The sequence below is a fragment of the Dermochelys coriacea genome, chromosome 3, assembly GCF_009764565.3.
Source record: "Dermochelys coriacea isolate rDerCor1 chromosome 3, rDerCor1.pri.v4, whole genome shotgun sequence".
Classification (NCBI taxonomy): Eukaryota; Metazoa; Chordata; order Testudines; family Dermochelyidae; genus Dermochelys; species Dermochelys coriacea.
The window spans coordinates 165,857,161-165,878,481 of NC_050070.1; the positions used below are offsets into that span (position 1 = coordinate 165,857,161).

General features: G+C 35.7%; 1 protein-coding gene across 8 annotated transcripts in view; it reads left to right on the forward strand.

The window, feature by feature from the left end:
* The window catches only part of ESRRG (estrogen related receptor gamma), a 522,927-nt gene that overhangs the window by 295,274 nt on the left and 206,332 nt on the right, over positions 1-21,321 (forward strand). Inside the window, exon 1 of one of the 8 annotated variants that reach the window (XM_043511754.1) lies at positions 6,044-7,000. The exons of 6 other annotated variants lie outside the window; for them this stretch is intronic. Coding sequence is in view for 1 of the 2 variants with exons in the window: in XM_038397480.2 (XP_038253408.1) it covers positions 9,760-9,815 (56 nt within the window). In the remaining variant the exon portion in view is untranslated. Of the gene's footprint in view, positions 1-6,043; positions 7,001-9,597; positions 9,816-21,321 lie in introns of those variants that run through there. One more of the 8 variants, XM_038397480.2, reaches the window with a different exon arrangement.

Sequence of the window (21,321 nt, forward strand, 5' to 3'; positions counted from 1 at the left end):
TATATATATATATATATATATATATATATATATGTGTGTGTATATATGTATATATACGTATATATGTATATATATATATATATATATATATATATGTATATATAAAGAGAAATGATTCTCATTTTGCTGCTTTGTAATATTGAATACAAACTGATAGCATTTTGAACATACATGTATCAAGTACAAATGGTACAAAAGCATATAGATATTGCTCTTAACGACGCAAAAAGAGTTTATGTTTATGCCTCAAAGGCTGATAATCTGTTGTGAGAGCAATGAGTTCAATATGAGAAAAGTTGTGATTTAATTCTAATTATGTTTTGTTTCTAAAAGATGTTTATGCATTTCACTTTTACCTCTGACAGTACTGAAGAGATTCTTAACAGGTTTCAGAGTAGCAGCCATGTTAGTCTGTATTCGCAAAAAAGAAAAGGAGTACTTGTGGCACCTTAGAGACTAACAAATTTATTTGAGCATAAGCTTTCGTGAGCTACAGTTCATCCAATGAAGTGAGCTGTAGCTCATGAAAGCTTTTGCTCAAATAAATTTGTTAGTCTCTAAGGTGCCACAAGTACTCCTTTTCTTTTTTGAAGAGATTCTTGCATCCCTGTAAACAATGGTATGCTAATAGCTTCACATGCAAGCTGCTTCAGATTTTCCTACAATAGCACTCCTTACCATCATTCCCAGGCTAATGAACCAAAGATAGTTGTGGCTTGGGTGACCAGATAGCAAGTGTGAAAAATCGGGATGGGGGTGGAAGGGTATTAGGTACCTATATAAAACAAAGTCCTTAATATCGGGACTCTGGCTATAAAATCAGGACATCTGGTCACCCAAGATGGGACTAAATGTATGAGGTGCTGAGCCATCTTTTTGAGCCATTGACAGCAATGGGAGTTAAAGAGCCCAGCATGTTAGAAGAAACTCAGTATTTCACAGGACAGCATTATTTGAACTCGGGGAAGAGTCATTACTTCTGTCTTTGACTGGGTTGTCTGTATAATTGAAGATCGTGATGAAATGTATTTGTTACCAGTATAATATGCAATACATTCTCTATCTAGGGACTGTATCCTGCAAAACGGTAGAGGTCTGTAACCTCAAAATTGTTACTTAGAGGTTTGTTCCTGGAGGTTTTACTCAGGCAAAAATACCAGTGAAGCCAATGTGAGTTTTGGCTGAGAAAGGCCTAAAAGCTCAGGTTCTAAGAGGGAAAGATGTATTGTATATTGAGAACATGTATGTTGACATGATTTTGAGGTCAGTTGGCTTGGATATTCTAGGTGGAGAAAGCTGGACTTTGTGGCAAAGTTAATAAAGTGGCCCCAAGTTAGCATCAGAAGTTGAACCTTTAATTTTCTGTGTCCCTTGTCTTGCTTCCAAATTTGTTCATGTTTACGTTTTTGTGCACACAAAACTTGGATGATCATTTGGAGATGGTAGGTTTGAGTATGTAATGTGTATATACCCTTGCATGCAATATAATTGATAGGACCCAATTTTCAATGTTAGGCGCAATAGATGGGCACTGATTTGTAAGTGCATATGTGGCATTTTGCAGTAGCAACATATATACATTCATTTTGCAGGTGGGCACTCATTGGGCCTCCTTTAAAAATGTGGCACTATCACTTTCATTGCTTATTTACTATTCTAGTATTTACTAAAAATAATTCATTGTTTTTTTCTGTTCAGGCACGAAATATCAATTCTGTCAATGTAGCAGAGTTCAACCAAATCCCTGGGAAAAGCAAAGGCTAAAAAAGGTGATAGAACTAGTGAGAACTAAAGGCTAGCTTCAGAAACCTAGTTTTGCTTATTTATAAAGAAGGAAACCTGGAAATCTGTCCAAATTTGCAGGCACATGAATTAAGTTGGATAATAGTAAGCATAATGTTTACATCTCATAGAGCTAAATTTATTGATTGAGATTGAATAATTGAATAGGACTAACTGCTGATCAATAGAAATGAGGCTCGTAGTGGGACAGGAATGCAGGCAATAATGGAGAGCTCCAGCCACAAAAATATCACATTAGGACTATATTGTCTCATTGAATCTTCTTTGCTAATATGGGTAGAAAAAATGTGAATGTTTTCATTGCATTGGCCACAACAAATAAAGGCAAGACCCAATGTATTTAACAACATGATTCTAATACATTGTAGTCAAAAAGTGTTAAAATGGTCAAATTAAACAATATTGTATAAGCACATTAGTGACTGCAGAAATGTTACACTGCATTAGTGCATAGTGCTACTTGGTACATTTTTGAATGAGTTATCGTGCACTTTTCAGCCAGGAGTATGTGGCAAATTCGCTTGGGTATGAGAACAGCATCTCACCTGAGCTCAAATGTATTCTCTCAGGACTTTCTTTAACCTCATCCGAGTTCCAGTGTTCAGGTGGGCTGGGCTGCAAGACTTGGGGTAAGTGTAATCAGTGGTGAAACACAATTTTCTTTAGAACTACTCAAACCAATTCCCCATCTGGATGTTCGTAACTCACTTAAAAAAAAAGTCTCTTTGTATTACATTCATGGGGAAAGGCACAAGATGCTGTTTAACCCTATAGAGACTTTGTGTATGTATGTACCTGTGTATTCTCAGAATTCATTTGGCTGGCAGTCTGAAAAATGTCAGTGTTTTACATTTCAGATGTTTAGGGCCCAGTCGGTGCTGCAAAGCATTTCACGGTCAAGTAGTCCCACTAAAATCAATATGAGGGTTCAAGTAAATAAGAACTAGTTGCATGACTTAAAGCTTTGCTGGGTCAGACCTTAATAAGGGACTTCATGCTTGTCATTTTAATATTTAGGATTCCAATTTAGAGAAGGGAAAAATAATCTAATATTTCCCCACCCCACCCCCAATACCAGTGAAAATTCTCTTTGATTTGTTTAGCTTTCTAACTCAAGAAGTATTCCAAAACTGATTAAACTCACCCCAAATTCTTCCATCCCAACTGAACATCAGAGTTAAGATGGAGAATATCGCCTACCTTCTAAATTAGTGACATACTTCCATGTGAAATTTGCATTCTTCCTTAATAATAGTAACTGATAACAAAAGCACAGTGCCGACGTGGATAGACCCTGGGGTGAGAAGGAAGTCTCTCATTTTTTAGTATGCATGGTAGGTGCTTTTCTTCTTGTCAATATTTACTGTGGCTAAAGGTTGAAAGTTTAGTATAGTGTTCTGTGCACCCTTAAAAAGTGCAAGCTATTTAAACTATTGTTTTAGAAATGTGCATTTGATGTCAGGAGAGAGCACGCAGAGATAACCTTGGTGTAAGTGATGGTTCCAGTCATCTAGTGTACAGACATAAGACTTCTGAGGCTATGTTACTTGGCAGTTCAACATGATCTGGCTGTTTGTTAATCAGGGAACACGAGAAGAACAAAGGAGAGAGAACATGAATGTAATAAAAGTGCTACATAGATATAAAATGTACAGTAGGACCACTACCGTTGTGGGAGGACTGGATAATATACAGTGAGTGATAGAAACTGAGAGTGGTAGGACGGTGAAATTTGCTTCACTTTGTTCCATGTGACTTGGGTTTATTGGGAAGGGGGATAATATTTTTATATGCAGTCAGAGAGCATGTTCTGTAGATCTCTTCAGTTGCCCGTTCCCTGGGTATCGCAATAGATTAAGTCGCTGTGTGATGATATGACACCGCCATCACTCGTCTTCCTGGGATATTGCTGGAGGCAACAACAAACCTGTGTCTTTGGCACATGTGAAGGAATTTAGAGCTTGAGGGGTTAAATCACACAGGGTCCCCTGTGGATCAGCTTATGCTTGGACAGTAATAATAGCAATAACATTAATAATAAAAATGCCAGAGCAAAGGGAGTGGAGGGGGAATAGGGGGAGAAAGAGAAAGAAGAGTGATGGAAGATGGGCTGGGATAGTCAGGAAAAAAACCACACTGCAGATAATGTGTTTGTATGGCAGGTGTATCGGCCAGAAGTCAGATTTCATTGTGGCGCCTGCAACAAGCACATGCACAAACACACATTACAATAGCTTTGAGGATGGTTAGTGGCTTGTGTGTGTGTGTGTGTCTGTGCTGTCGCTTGAAGCCATGATATCCTAGGGCAGTGTAACAAGCAATTCATGTCAGCTCACGGTAAAGATTATTGGTGTTTTCACTGGGGAAATATTTGCACTCCATCTTCTTCTTTTCTATTTTTAGCTCCTTGAGCTTCCAGATAGGTAGGAAGACCTGCAAAAAAACAAAACAAAACAAAAAAACAATGCTGCCGACCCATCCAATCTTGTACCTCAATTAGTTAGAACTAAAACCCTAATCTCACTTAGGAATGGTTGATGTTAAGTTTTTCTTCTCTGCCGTCTTGTTTTGTGGTACACTATATCTCATGCATGTTGTGGAGGGGAAAGAAAGACTGAGAATTAAATGGTTTTTTTGTTCTGATGGCAAACAAACATTTTTTGTGGAAAAATGTTTTCTCAAATATAAGACCTTTGAAAAATAAAAGGACATTCAAAGGCAGAATAATGTGGACCCTTCTTTTTTATTCCTGCATAGAAATGCCACTATCACAATAAGGAACAGCAATTCATTGCTTTGGAAAAAAGAAATATGAATTTGTCCTCTTTCAGATTTATTGTTTATCATAATCATCTTTCTAGTGAAAACGGCTAATTTACTCTTTCTATAGTAATATTTTAAGTGTGATTATCATAATACCACAACTGCTGAAAAAGTCTAAAATAGGACATTGACCTTGAATGTGTTTCTGCATTTAGCATTTGGTGCTTAACATTCAGGAAACAATATAACTGCAACTCATTTATTAACGTGTAATCTCAAAATGTTAACTCTTGCTCTGTAAATACATGCCATAAGGATTGTTGAAAGCTTGCGGTATCCCATGAAGTACATGTGGTATTTTATCAGTGTAAATATGTATAAGATTTTCAAGATTTCTGCTGGGAATACTCAATAACTAAAGTAAGTTTTCCCTTTGGTACTGCACTAGTTTATGATTTAATTTTTACTGACAATCCACCAGTCATATCATTAGCTTCACAAAATGAAAGTGAAATAATCCTGTATTAATTAAACAGAGCAACTGAATTCCCTCAGTCATCTTATCGTTGGCTGCCTGAGACAATAACACACTACTTCTTCTCTGAAGAAACTTACACTAGGATAAGAGCTTGGTGTAATCGAAAAATATCAATATTGGAGCGGATCCTCCATTTGTCGCTAATGAGAATAGACTTTTTTTGGATGTCAGGCAATGGGTGGGCACTTTTACGTACAGCAGTATGAAAGGGTTCTATTCTGTATCAATGAAGGCAGCCATTTAAACATCAATGCCCATTTCCTTGAAAATAAAGGAAACAGAAAATATGGAGTGTTTTATTAAGATCAGGTGACTTGAATGTACTTTGGTAATATGGCAAAGTGATTGCTGTGATTTCTTAGAGAAGATATTTAATCTGCTAAAGTTTAAAAAATAACCAACCAATCCTCAGCTTTGTGTGTAGGAGAACAATTCCTGGTCTATGGTGAAGTTCTAAAACACAATTTGAGATAGTGTTGGGGTTTTTTGTCTAAGATCAAAGCAAGGAGTTATTAATGCTAAATACAGATTGAAGTAGCAGATGGTTGTAAAGTAATTACCTGCTACCCTTTGCCCAACTATATACAAACGTGAACAAAGTTTGCAACTTTTTTTAGGTCAGAGGATTTTTTTCAACATTAACAGTGTGTCCAGAGATGCACTGCGTACCTTCTAATAAAGAGCACAAAAGGCAAAACTCCAAAATCAAATCCGTGTGTCCAAACCAATTATGTGTCTAAGGAGCAATACGTCAGCAGCAGAACAGTTTTAATGCTGAGCATTCAGTAGCATAATACAAATTTGTTTTTATTTGACACTAGCTCGCCCAGTTACTTTGCAGAGTGGCAAAGAGGGAATCGCAAATAAACACTAATTTGGTCCTCTCATAGTTCATTTCAAACAACCCGGTGATATTTCAACATTTAATTAAAACTTTATTGAAAATATGATAGCCCATATCTAGATCCTGCTGAGGTGGGGAACATCCTTCTTCACTATCATAGGTTCAGAAAGAGTATTTGTTTTAAAATAAATAATCTCAGAGCAGGTGCTTGAGTTTTTGATGGTTTTTGTCCCTTCCCAACTGTCTTTTCCTCATGGCTCTTTTTAAGTACATATAATGCACTTGGCACGACGTGCTGTGCTGCTTCTGTAAAGTGCCACTGAATCTTTACTTCTTCGGGTTGCCTTGAGGTAGCTGTGGTTAAGGAATCTGGCTGCTTGGATGCCTTGAAATGTCGATTGCATTTAAGTGTGAAGATGCTTAAAGATGTACTGTTCTGTACATAGGGATAAGTATACGCACAGAGAGATGTGGAGATGCAGACACTGCACAGTAATTCCCATTGACTGGTGCAGACACTCATGACAGTTTCTCCCCCTCCCCCTTCTTTCTCTTTGATTACATTTCTGCTGTGTTTTGTGTACTCCTTGTGGTAAGATTTTGCACTGTAGATTTTGATAAATCTAGTTTTAGAAGTTCAGACGCATGTGTGTGTATATGCGTCTGTGTTCTTAATCCATATCCTCTGCTGAAATTCTGTAAACCAGTGTCTGCCTTGATTGTATTTCCCCCCCAAGTGCTTTTTATTTATTTCAAATGTGGTGCAAGAAAGTTTACTAGAAAACTTAACTACACACTTGCCCCAGTTATCTGCTGTAGTAGCCTTTCATTTTTTTTTTTAGCTGAACAGTAACTGGGAAAACCGAAGTTCAAGAATGTAGTTGGAATTCCAGACCCTGGCCTGGTGGAGGTGGCACTTTCAGTCCCAGGGGAGGAAGCCAACTGCTTTGTTTATCAACACGTAAAGTATAGCACTGTGTTTCTGGTCATCTAAGGAGCAGCACGGCAGTGAAGGCAGCTGCTTGCCTGGATGAAAGATGGTTGGTGGAAAGGTAGTGATGGTTAATAGAGGGAGAGAAAGATTGGATAGGGAGGGAAAGCAAAGGGGTAGTGGAAACTATATGGACATGAAAATGGATGGAGGACAGACCACAAGAGAAGGCAGTAGACTGTCAGATTTTCAGCTGCTGAGTATAAATAGACAGTCTAAAAGATAATGAACAAAAGTAAACATGAGGTAAATTTGGGTCTGATAAGATTTAAGATGGCTTAATAATCATATTTCAGATGATATATGTTCCAGTAAAAATGATGATACTTTAAAAATGACTTCTGTCAAATTACTCATATATATAGATCCTTCATGGATTATTTTTTAATAATAAAACTCACACAGGTACAGGGTCTGAAGGAATTTCAAACCCAAATGCCAGTATAGTTAGAAAACAGCTTCTTTATATTGAGTGTATATGTATATTTAAAGTTACACATTTAAACTAAAGACATTTATTGGTTTATATGTTGTTGTTGATGTGCATGAATAAACCAGTTAGTGGGATTTGGACTTTGGATTTATATGGAAATCAAGATTCCTGTAGCATAGAATAAATATTTAATTTTCAAGTGCTGATTTGGTTCCCACATCCACAGCATTTCTTTTATCAAAGAAAGAAACTCCTTTTTTAATAAGGAGTTTTAATGCTGTAAAATGATGAAATTCCTCTTGTTTCAACATTTGATTAAAAACTAATTTTTTTTGTCTGTATGGTGCGTCTGCAGAATGCTTGGGCTTTACTCTACATTTCAGAGCTCTTTTAATTCACTGCTCACAACCAAATTTACATCTTAATTACAGAGTTCACATTTAACAATATAGACAGCATAATGCTACTGGTAATTAAGCTTTTACTACCTGCTTTTATACAGTAGTGAGAGCCATAGTTTTGCTGTGTGAAGTCTGATCCTTAAACTTGCATGTGTTTTATGCCGCATATGTAAGGAGCAAGTCCATCCTTTACATCTGGTTAAATACATTAGACTGGAAATCACTCTCTGTCACAAAGAGCTTCAAACATGTCTATTGCATTTATATTTTTTGGACTTAATTTCTGGGGTTTCTTTCCCCCGAAAGCTGTGTAATAGATTTGAAGAGGACATTTGTGTTCCTATTTGTGAATGGTATTAATGCATTCTGAGGGTGTGCACTGGTTTGTTTTGATCTTAAAGATTATGTCATTTGCATCATGTAGGACTCCAGTAACAAAAGATTTGTGCACACTAGAACTGAATTATAAAAAATTGTGGGTCCTCCATACTTAAGAAGGTAGCAGTTATCTCCTTGTCATAAATAGCTGGTATTTATTTCCACTGCAGGTTGGGAGAAAAAAACCCTTTCTCTGAAACCAAATATATGTATATTTTAACTGTAATGTTAATAATAAACAGTAGCTTTTGAGGAAAATTTATCATACCCCCATTTTTCAGCTGCTCCTTTTAAAATTTGTGTTTTCTGTGTAAATGGTGTCTGATTTTGTGTATGATCACTTGCTTAAAAGTGGTTTATTCAATGAGTTTTCTTTATGAGGTGGATGACTATGACTTATAAAAGCAAATGGTTTGGAGCAATAGGTTCAAAGATGATTATGTAGGCAATGGCATATATACAAGTAATGAGTTTGATATATTTACTTTCCTTCCAGTTTGGTAAAATTTGCTTTAAAAATAAATTTTAAAAAAACCTGCAGGGGTATGCAGACTCACCAGAATGCAGTCTGATCTGATCTTATTAAAATGAAACAGGCTGAGTTTAGTCCATTATAATCCCTGCACAGTTACAGAAGAAATTGATCAGTGCTGGAGCTTTTCTTTCTGTTTATGAACAACATCTAAATGTTTTGCATTTGTAGCTGTGTTAAATATGCCCATATTCATATGTATCTACTATAGGTATATGTACACATGTGTGCTCTCAATTTGTGCACCTGTGCTGTTAAAACAGATTCATTTTTAAAGTATAGTTTTTCTGTCAAGTCTGTACTGAATGAGATTTTCAATTCTAAATATATCTTTAAAAAATTGACAATGCAAACTTACAGTTAAAAGTTCAAGTATCCAGGATCTTTAGAACAATTAATTTTGAAAATTAGAAGATAAAAAATCATTTATGCATGGGAAAAAAAAGCAAAAGCACTTAAACCCTCTCCCCCCTCCCAGCAATCCCCTCCTCCCCCAACAACAACAATGGAATAAACAGACAATGGCAGCACAAACTTAGTTCTCTACCTTATGATGAATTCTTCACAACATTAACTGAGAATCTGCATGTATTTCTTCCATTCAAGGTACCTGGTTAACAGTGTTTTAAGTTACAGAAAACATCTAGTGCCTAGAGAGTTATGCTAATTAGTTTTTCTTTGTAGCCCCTTAGAAAATATTGGTAGCATTTACATTTCTTTTTATTAACTCCCTACTCTCAGTTTTCAGTCTCTTTCAGTTTCTCCACCCCTGTCTACCTGCCTGGCTCTTCTCAATCTGTGCAGCCTCTGTTCTCCTCACATCTGATTGGCTAATGTGCTACCAATCCAGTATCTGTCTGGGCCAGTGGGACTGCATATGTAAAGCCCTACTTCATATTAATAAGCTCCAATCGGGGCTTTAAGTCCTTGATTAGGAGAGTGTGAGAGCTTTTGGTCCCAACTGGCTGTGCCTATAGGCTTGTCACCAGGAGAACATTTGTGTTAATTGCACTGTGCTCTGTCAAGGAAACTTTGATTTATTGCTGGGGTGCACAAATAATGGTTGCCGAGCGCACATGGATTCGGTAGAACTTTGCCTTCCTGAATCTTTTTCCCTTCACTACGAAGAAGAGTAGGTACCTTTCTTCCTTTCATTTTTTGTTCTTTTTTTTAAATGAAAAAATGTAAACATTGATTCAGGTAGTGCTCTGTGGCTTGTGTGTGCATGAATCATCGTTTGTGTCTGTCTTGTCCTTTTTGTGCTGAGGGTGATCTGCTAATTCAGTAAGTGGAGAATTGTTCTCTGACTACAATGTTACCTTTGAGTCAAAGCCCTGTGACTGTCAGTAAAACAGCTGTGTGACAGTCACTTCTTATTCAGGTACTAATAATAGGCACTTGGCACAAATGCTTAGTGAATTGTTAAAATATGTCTTGGAGTAGGACACATTTTCCCAGAGAAAAAAGGTTTAAAAATAATATATTATGAAAATGATTTATATTAGTACCTCTCATGTATTTTCAGTATGACACATATTTTGGTCTCCCTGTCATTTCTGTCTATGCAGAGTTAGCAGGGAAAATAACAGAACTGCTAATACCTCTTTAAGGATGAATATTCACAACTAGTCTTCCGCAATTCGGGTCTAAAATACTGTTCAACCAGCACTTCACTGACAAATCAGTATATTTAATAACAAGGGAATTATGTGCCTTTTAATAAAGGAGAAGAAAATACTGGGGAAGAAAAGAACCAAACTGGTTTTTAATGTTTTGTACTTTAATAGAGAACTGGTGGAATGAAGTACATTTGTTCCAGCTAGTCTGTTTTGTTTTATTTTGTTGTTTTTTTCCCTGCAAAAGACAATAAATTACTTTTTAATGTATTTTATATATAATATATAGTTGTTTCATCTGTACCTATTAACTACCTAGTTTTGTATACATGCAGGTATACATACTTGTACTCTCTCAGATAAAAAGCAGAAAACTCAAACAAAAACTGGCATTCTAGTGCTGATGAGTATCTTGTAAACTTGATTTCAATGTATACTCAGGATTAAATATTAGTATATCATGGGACCTGTCATTGATTCATTTTTCTTTATGTCGAGCTAGTTATTTTGCTGTGCCTTCATATTACGCTAGCAATGAATGTTGTAATACTGAAGAAAAAATGCTAATAGTAAACATAGCCCTAGATATACTGTGTAGGAAGGCTGTATAGAGAGGTGACAATGTATTATAGGTAGATGCCCACTAGCTGTCCTTAGTGTCTGCATATTGCGTTGCTATTTGTAATTAAGCCAGAGATGGAAAGTGACTTACAGTGGCTGTATGTTGGTGATATAACATAGGAACTAAAGAGAATAGCAGTAAATAGACTTGCCAATGGGAAAACAGTTTGAGGTGAGAGAGGGAAGAACCCCCTATAAAGCTGCAGAGGTAAATAAATGAGAATAAACAAAGGTAGGATGCCCACTAAGATATGGTTTATAGGTCAGTTCTCAGTGAGCTGCTGTATAGTGTAAGAATGCAATGGCCCTAGCTTTCACTTAATGTTTTAAATTTCTGTAGAAAATAATTTAAAAAAAAATTAAAGATAGGAAGAGGTTCTTTTTTAAAGGAGCTTTCCTGAATTTACCTTCTTACAGCTAATTTGAATGATTAGTTTAGATAAGCCTCTTAAAGTAGATGCATTTAAATGAAATCAGGGCACATGTCTTTTTGGCTCTGCTGCAAGATTTAAACTAATTCTTCCCCCTCCTGCCCCCCCGCACTCCCCTTTGGCTCAACTAAAAGTCTTCTTAAAACAATCCAATTTACTTTCCGGATGTAGGGTATGATGGGTGTGTGGTTGAGTGGACAGACAGAAATATCTAATGCTCAGAAACACATCTGTCTCTGTCTCAATTAATAAACCCCAGAACTATCAATATTCATAGTAGTTATATTTTGACTGTATGCTATCATGTGCACATGTACAGGAAGCCGCAGAGAGAGCTATACAGATGAAATAAACATTTCTACAAGTGGACAATTTCTACAGTAATTATTGTGTAGAGGAGGATCCATGCTAAAAATTGACAAAACATTTTGGGAGTGCACAGACATCTGTCTGACCATCACTAGGTATGCTTTGATTTTAAGGCAGAGCATGATAAAGAATGCAATAACTTAAAGCCATCTGCAACCTTGGTTTTTGCTTTTCAGCAGTAATAATAATACTAATAATTAATAATAATAGTTAATAACCTAACAGAGGCAATAAATATATCTGCTCATTTTGACATATGTGTCAGTTTAATCATTCTAAATGAATCATTGTGTTCATAACATGAAATCTCCTACAACCTCTGATTAAAATGTAACATTGACTACAGGATTATAGAGCGGACTTAATTTTACTGACTGTTTTAACAGTTGTCACAGCTGTTGGAAGAAGGAAAGGCAATTGAAACACTGCAAAGAAGGGGAGAAGGGGGAGGAACTAGTTTAGTAAATTTAAACATGATCTCTGAGTGCCAAACATAGAAAACTGAATAGATTTGTGACTCCAGATAGCTTCTGTGCACTGTGTACATTTGCCCTTTGTGGTTCACTCTATCTGTCATGAATTTGAACCCCTCAACCCCTTCCCTACTTCCCCCATTCAAAAATATGCAAAAGAATTTAATTAAAAAGAAACAAATGTGGCTGTTACAATGTTGCATGGATTTTTATTTGATTCTACAGTCTGAGAAATAAAATGCACAAATTATGAGCAGTAAGAGAAGTGTAATTTAGATAATGAAAGTGGATCTAGTCTGGAGTCACATACAGTAAAAAAAATACTTTAATACAATGATAGCCAGTGTACATATTTCATATTATTTTACTAAAAAGTATCATGTTTCAATCTGGAAATAGTATGTGTGTTTACTTATATAATACATGTTTGTGTGTGTGTATCTATATCTATATCTGAGAGAGAGTTTGTCTTAGTTTCATTCTTCCCGCATCAAAATATTTTGAAATAGCTCTTATTTCCAAAGAATTTGATCTCGAAATACCTGCAATTTGTGAAGGTGGGGGAAGGGTGGACTATAGAACATTTCTTCATCAATTGGTGGGAATGACACTCTACAGTTACTTTCTTCCAGGTAGAGGTTTTTAACCTCACATATTAGAGGCATTAGTTATCTTAACCTTTTTAAAAAATAAAGCAAGCAGTTAGCGTTCAAGTCCAAAAACTATAGGGTCTCAGCTGCCATACCAAGTACACAATGTAGAACCAAGCTTTCTGGTATGAAGTAAGCCCAAAAGTGTGTCTGAATGAATAAATTCCTTTTGTGTTCTCTCCTTGGACAGCAAATGGGCCTTCTTCCATGTTTCCTTTTTTGTTTTTGCTTTTAAGTTTTGTTTTTTGTGTTTCATAGACTTCTTTGGCAAGTTTTCAAATTCTGCGGAAAGTGTAAAGGGCTTGTTCTGAAATGGCTCTTTGACAGCTTTCCATTTACTGGGGCTAGCCCCTCTTTTAGTGATGGTTGCTCATTTTAATGTGTTTATGGTTGTGCTCTTTTATTTACTGATCCTAGTGCGTTGCAGTGGTAATTAACCCATGTTATTAGCAAAGCCCTTGTGGATATCCATTAATTCTCTTCAATGGCTGATAATTTTCTCCACTGTTTTTTTTTTCTTTTTCATGGCATGCTGTCCTTTTTTGAAGAGCCCTATGTTTTAAGGCCTTTTATAGATTTATTTCACTAAAGCCTAGATGTATAGAAGGCACTGTACCTATAATTCTACACTGAGGAATACTTCCACTCTTGGCAAAGTGTTTTCAAACATGCTAATGGGAACGGAAGCAATAGAGAGAAGTGATAGGAATTATTTATTTAATTATTATTTTCAAAAACACATGCAAAAAACAAGGAATAGGACTAGTCTTAGCCTTCACTTCCTGGAGCCACGCTGGACAGTTGTGACAGTTCGGGTGTTGGTTTTGTTGTTTTAATCAGATTTCAACTTAGCTAATAGCACTTTGGGCATTTAAAAGAAAATATTGAGCCAGCAGAAAAATACTTGTGCTTGCACTGCTGAGAAAAGATAAGGACTGCCTCATTAGCCAAGCCCTACTTTTGCAATTAATTTCAAATACATGGTGCTATTCATCAAGTACAGAAGGTAACTTGTCTATGATTATATTTAACAATACTCAAAGCATACTTTGTGGAGAGTATATAGCAGCTATAGTATGCCCACATTTCTTAAAGCTATATAAGCCAATATTGTACCACACATATCACAGATTATACAGTGAAAATATCATATTAAATATTAATATTTTTCAACAGTGTGAAAAATACAATAAAGTTATTTTAGTGAATATTTCTAAAGAACTGTGACCCTTGACATTTGGAGTGCTGTTTTCACCCCATTGCAAATATAAGTAAGACTGAACTTATTAACACATCTGATAGACCCTTCAAACAAATGGTCCCAATTATTAGTAAGTTTTGCTAATATTATATCAGTCATTATAATGCTTAGGATAGAGATAATACATTTGGAAAGAGCTCTTGGTCAATGTCCCTACTGAAGTTGAAAGTAAGCTCTGTCATGAGATAAGCTTTGCTATGAATTCTTGCTTCATAGAAGATTCATGGAGAAAAGAAACAATAAAACGTTGATATGTTACAAGTGCATATGAGCCTCATGCTAGCAAGCTCTCTAGAGGAAATCTGTGATTATGCTGGGCCAGTTTGTTCAATTTTTATCTCTTTTACATCCACTAGTCTTGTATTAAATTGTCATTGTCCTAAAGCACATGAGAAAAAAATGAATTGCACTTCTTGACATGCTCTGACAGTGAAATATTTAGCCTCTCTGTCTCCAATCATACTCATGTATATGTTTGATAGTGCAGGGATGACACCAACAGTCTCTGCAGCTTGACATTCCACTTATTACATGTTTTTACATTTCGTACATCCTCTTTTACTCACTGATGTAATCACACGCAGATGTACATTTATTTATATGTATAAATCATCAGTCTACATACAACAGATTGTGTCACATGTGTGCATGCTACAGTCATACATTGTATGTAGTATGTGAATATATAGTACACATGCAAAGATCTCTCTCAACTTCTCTGCATTCAGTTACCTTTCTAAGAATTAGTTGCTTTCATCTATTGGTTTTGCTTATCCTAGAAGAGGGAGTTAGCTGAATAAATAACAATGTAGATATTGAAGTTCTTGTTTCTGATTTTATTTGTCAGATTCTTCGTAGATTCCAACATTTCTAATTTTTGCATTAATATTGTTTCTATAGAATATGCCACCCTTTTATATAAATAATTTGAACTTCCTAATAATTTACATAAGTAATAATATTTAGGGGCATTCCTGTAATTTTTATCAAAAAAATTCACTGTAAAAGCACACTTCCTCTGACATATGGTATTGTTTTTATTAAAATATAATTCGTTTTATAGAAAAAAGTACATATCCTTTTTAACGTAAAGCCTGATGCCTTTAGAAACTTATATAAAATATAGATTCAATTTTAATTTCTTTCAGCTCCACCTCACCCCCCAAAAAGTAATAAAAAATATAAAAAAATCATCCTTTGGTAAATGTTTTAAATTGCTTTTGGCAAAAGGTAAAAGTATAATGATACGTTAATGCAAAACATTGTTTTCAAACTGAATTGTGCTTTTGCGGGATCATGTGAGCTCTCCATTTATTTCTTACAGGGATAGTATTTTTCCATTTCTGTAGTACTCTATAGAATAATTCAGATGCAATAGATATAAACCACTGCCTTTTGATGATATGTGCTCCTTAGAACGACTCATATTTTTGTATCATTCTGAAAGATTTAAACCTCTTAGCCTTATTTGTTTATGTAATGCATGAAATATCATTACATTATTCTGTTTTTGCTTCCTTTGTAACAACTAAGTATATCTTTCCTCCCCATTGCTCTATCGAGTAGGTTAGTGTTACTGGGAGTATTACCTTTCTCAATAAGTTCTTTTAACTATCTTTCTGTATTATGAAGCTGAACTTTATCATCTGGTGCAGCATTTTTTGAGCACTTCCTTTCAGATGGAAGTACAATTGAACTTTTTGTTTCAATTTTTTCCTACATCTTTGGTATGTAAAACTCTGCTGCTGGTGTCCTATACAGATCATATACTAATGAAACTTTTAGAATTGGGTGGGGTGAGTGCTGCTTTACTCAGTATGTACAATTTACTCAGACAAATGCACAATTTTTCTGCTTGATTTCTGATCTTGAGACAGATAATAGGATTTTAGATTTGGGCTACATTTATGTAGAATTTCCTTCAAAAATAATTTGCATGCACACTATCTGATTTGTATCAAACAAATATTAAAACAAAAAAATTTAACTATTAAAAATATACGTCGTATCTTCTCCATGACACACCCTGTAACACAGGACATTATACATGCAATTGTGGAGTGGTTCATCAATATACTGCAGTAACTTAGTATGGCCCGGGTTTATTAAAGAGAGATTCCTTTCCCCCAATCTAATGAATCAGCTTATAATATCCTTGTGTAGAACTGTGCACGTTTACTTAGTTTACTTACTTTAATACTGTGGTCATGTATTTTACTGAAACTATTCATTTTTTTCAAGTAAAAATCTTTAAAAAAAAATCTCAGCAGAGGTTTTTTTATAGGTGGGATACACGTAGTTGGATAAAGGGTTGTATTCTGAAGCCAAACTTTAAAACAGAATAGTCTCTGTTTTAGTCTCTAGACTATGCTTTGTAATAATCCCTTGCATCTCTTATTCCTCTGTCTTTTCATGTTGCTTTGAGTGAAACAAAATTGCACATCTCCTTTTCATCATTTTGATTGGAACTGCATACCATATATAATGTGCTTTGGCAGCACTTACCTAGCCAAAGAAAACAAATTAATATTAGCCATGCTGGGGGGTGTCAGAAGTATCACAGATGTGTTGATTTAGCTTTGCTCCATCACACACCCTTTCCTTAAACAACTGGTCAAGCTGTCGCAAGATGTACTGTGGGCTACAAAGAGATTCCAATAGGTGTGATCAGAGATTGATGGATGTAGCTAGTTAGAATGAGAAGATGTTGGTGATTTGCTGATGTTTATTTCGAACATCGTCCAACCCCCCCACTCCAAAAAAAAAAAAAAAGCCAGAAATTGGACAACCTAAAATCATACTTCATCCCATTAAAATCTTGCAGATGTACCCATACTGACAAATGTAATGAAAAAGTCCATATGAAATGAAGCTGCTGACTTGCCCCTGAGCACTAGTTACATTCTTTCCTATATGAAGGGTTGAGTGGGGAGGGGTGGAGGAGGTGGCTAGTTTTATTAAATCCATCCTTATCCATCAGATTCTCCCCCTCCCCCCATTTTTTGTTTTTTTTTTACATAAATGTTCTTGGAGAAATGTAGAAAACAACTACTTTTGTATCTCACATCTGAAACTTTTTAAGTAGATGTAAAACTGGAAAACTGAATGAAAAACCATAGTTAAAGTAATAGTGAAATTATACACTTCTTAACCTAGCAGAGCCACCCAGTTTAGTCAACTGGGGTTTTCTGGTCATAATTCTCCACATATTGAAAATGCAGCAGAAAGGACTGCACCATTATATTTTATAGTTATTTGCTTTCATTTAATCCCCTCCTCCCTCTCCCCCAAGTTCACTGTTTTGTAATTTCTTCCACAGCTTGGCAGTAGGTTTCAGTCTTTTTGGAGAGGATAAGTGTTATTGTCCTTTATGTTAAAGCTGCTGTTTTCTTCCTTAAATGGTTCCTGGTACAGTTGGCTCACAAGTGTCATGGCTAAAATAATTGTCAGAGGAATTAATGTTGGAAAGCTGGTGATCGTTGATTAGTGAAACAATTAGATCATTTTACTGCAATAAAGTGTGGCCGGTAAAAGTACATGCTAAGTAAAAAGTAATGCCATTTTAAAAACAAGGCATTTTGGTTTCAGTTCTGAAAGCAAGCAAATGGGAATCGCTGTCAAAACAATTTTTAATGAAATTCTAAAAAAAAAATTATATAGCAAAAGATTTTTTTAACTATAGTTGTTTAATGGGCCATGAATCTAAAATTTCCACTACTAAATTATATTCATTTTTCCAGCAGTGAAAGAATTTGCTGGCAATGTTCTCATAGCAGCCGTTAACCTAGTGGGACAGATCAGATGTTTTGAAGTGGCATGAAATGCCATGTCTTTAACCAACTGTTCCCATGAGCAATAAAGGGTAAACCCAGAATTCCTGATAACTGAATAAAGGCTTATGGGCACCACATCATTCTTCTATCAGGAGCTGATTGTGTACAGTTGGTGCTGGGTCATATTAAAAGAGCTGAGCTGCCACTGTCAATGGTTTACATTAGTATGAATGACACCTGTCCCATCAATCATGGGGCCATGGTGTCACAGATGGAGAAGCAACAATTGGTTGAATTACACACCATTGCACACTTGGCTTAATTCATCTCATTGTTCCCCTACAAATCTAGGGGATGGCTCATTCAGTTCCAGGAGTCCAGACAGAAGCACGAGATGGGCTCAGGTGGTGGCACGGGCCTGCCCATTTCTATTCTATCAGAGGTATTCAGCAAAAATCAATGGGTGGGTGTGAGAAGAGGGTGCATTCATAGACAAAAGCTTAAGCAGCAGATTCTTTCATAGGGGAGGATTTTGTAATTAATCAAATGTTCAAACAAACTTAAAATGTCTTCTAAAATTCCATGAACCCTCTATCTATATACTTATATGCCTTACATAAATCCACCTTTACATTTCATTTTTAAATTGCTACATGGTACCTATCATTTTAAAAGTAACTTGGGCCAAATTCTCCATTGAACTCAGTGGACGTACTCTAATTTACACTGATGTACTGTACGTGAGAGGAGAATTTTGCCCTGTAAAAATGTGAGTCCTATGCCTTACAATCAAACAAAATCTTACCAGGATTTCCCTTTCTGAAAGAGAAATTATAATAAAAGATCTACTGTGTATTTACCAGTAAAAATATCAATATTCTGTGAGATACTTTTTAAAAAATCTTCAGTTTGTATTTTATGAGTATTTTAACAAATTCAACAGGAAAACTAAGGTTGGATCATCACGAGTGTCAGTCTTGGTTTCATTCTTCCATCTGCAGCCTGAGATGGTAAAGGTGCTTAAGTGTCTCTTCACAAATCATTGCAGTTTTTTCTACAATTATAGGTAGCTACTAGAAAGAAAGAGAGAATAAATAAATAAAAGGATAAAATGCAAGTAAATAATTAGTAAGCCAAAAAATTTTCAAATAGATTTTTGTCTCAGCACTTGTATGCTGTTTCCCAAATAGCTGCTGGACTTAAATGTCCGTGTGGTGTTTAGCGGGAGGTGCTCTGTACTGGTTTATTACTTCAAAAACATTCATTTTCAACTTCTCCTATTCCCCCCCTCATCCTTTTTATGTTGTATTTTACCTGTATGCTTTTATACTTTTCTTTAAAATTGTTGTCAGTCAGAGATGCTCACTGCTGGTATTTTTATGACACTAATGTCAAGCAGAAAACCTATGGCATGCTAGAATCAGGCTACAGTACATCGAAGACACAGCTTATGTTTGATTGTGTGTAAATACAGTTAGTTAGCTGGGTTTATCTGATAGCCTGGCAGAAAGAGAGAGGAGCAGTACAAACTGTTTTCAGTAACTGTGCTGTTCATACTCCTGATAAGATTGAGAGTGCTTTCAAACTGCTGATATGCTTTGAATAAGAAAAGAATAATCACTTCCACTGGCACCGGCTTATCGGGAATGAAGTAAAATGCCAACACTTCTACATTAGCAAAAGTAAATGTTTTAGACACTTTGTGCCTTTTTCCATTTGAATTAAATAGGAGGGTCCATCTGAGGGGCTATAATGAATGGAAGGATTTATTACCTTGACTAAATTACAGGTGAATATGTTGAGAAAGGAGCCTTCAGCAACAATAACAGCTCTTTTGATAAGTGGGTACAGCTATTTCATGAATTCTGTAGAGAAATTCGGTATTTTTATCCTTTCCCATCCTTTTAAATGCAGTTGCTAAACTTAAAGGTGAAGTTGCTTTGTATTCCAATATATTTGTCTTGTTCTTTTTGAAGGTACCAGTGAGACACATTTGAAATTCAGTTCATAATACTGTTTTTATAAAATAATGCCTGAGCATTTACTACTGTGACCGACCGATGCTCTGCCTTGGTATGTATTTTCACATCCGAGAGAGAAAATGTATCTGAAAATTTACTCTGGGTAAATCTGGCATATTTGCAAGGAAAAACGTTAGTCATCATCTATTTACAGACACTGCATGGAGGGAACATGGTTGCTTACATTATTAGAGAGACAAGACAGGCAGAGTAACATCTTCTATTGGACAAACTTCTGTTGGTAAGAGAGACAAGTTTCAAGCTACACAGAGCTCTTCCTCAGCCTGGGAAAAGCACTTAGAGTGTCACAGCTAAATACAAGATCAAACAGATAGTTTATCTTACCTTATTATCCTCACTGGGTTTTCTATTTTTGTTTTAATTCTATTACTGTTATTTCTAGTTTCCTTTCTCTTTTTCATGCATACAAATAATTTTGGTGTATTCAGATTTGATAAATGATAGTTCACGAGTAGATTGATTGATTTTGGATGATTATTGATTACTCTCAATGAGATCACTGTGACAAAGTCAAATCAATAGTATTCGATTAACCAAAGCACCACTGTTCTATACATTTAGCAGCAGTGGGGAATTTAGGAACGGAATGTTCACAAGCTGATAAATTGACAAAGCATTCAGCTTTAAATAGCCCTTTGTTTGGTATTAGCTTGCCAAAATGTGTTTCTTTGGAAAGTTCTTTTTCATAAGTCTAAGCTCTCAGTAAAAGAAAGGTCATTGGTTTAAGGTTTATTAAATTTTAGCTAAAAACAACTGGCTCCATTTGGGTGTAAAATAATTTAAGTACTTACTGCAGGCAACCTTCATGCTTTAGAGCTGTAGCTCAAAGGTTTCATTCTTCTATGAAGATGTCAACTGTAAATATAAAAATGCATCACTGAAAATGTAATGGGTTTAAAGATTCGAACTGAAATAAAAAATCCTGCCTGGGGAAAGCACTATAATCAAAATAAAGTAGTCTTAACTTTTTCCTGAAGAGGGCATACTTGGAAGCAATGCTTGAAGGCAGCGGGTAGTGAGGGTTACTTGGCAGGGTTACTCTCCCTCCGCGCCCCCCCCACACTCAGCTTTGAATCAAAAATACACAGGTTAACCGCTAATACCATACAATAGGTAAATCGCTGCTGCTGCTGTTGAAGTGGAATATTCTGTCATTCAAAGCAACTTTACAATCTTGCGAAAAGCATCTTGCCATATTAAAAGCCAGGTTCTGAAGTACTGACTTATTGGAGGCTTTTTTGTATCTTTTTAAATTTCTTAGGAGATAAGGGCCCAAATTTACAGATAACGGGGATTTAAAGTGCACCATAGTTGCAGCCCTGGGTTATTGCTAAGCAAGAATATTGCAGAATGCAGATACAAATATTTGACCAAAATAACTAGGGCTTTGGATCATGTTTGA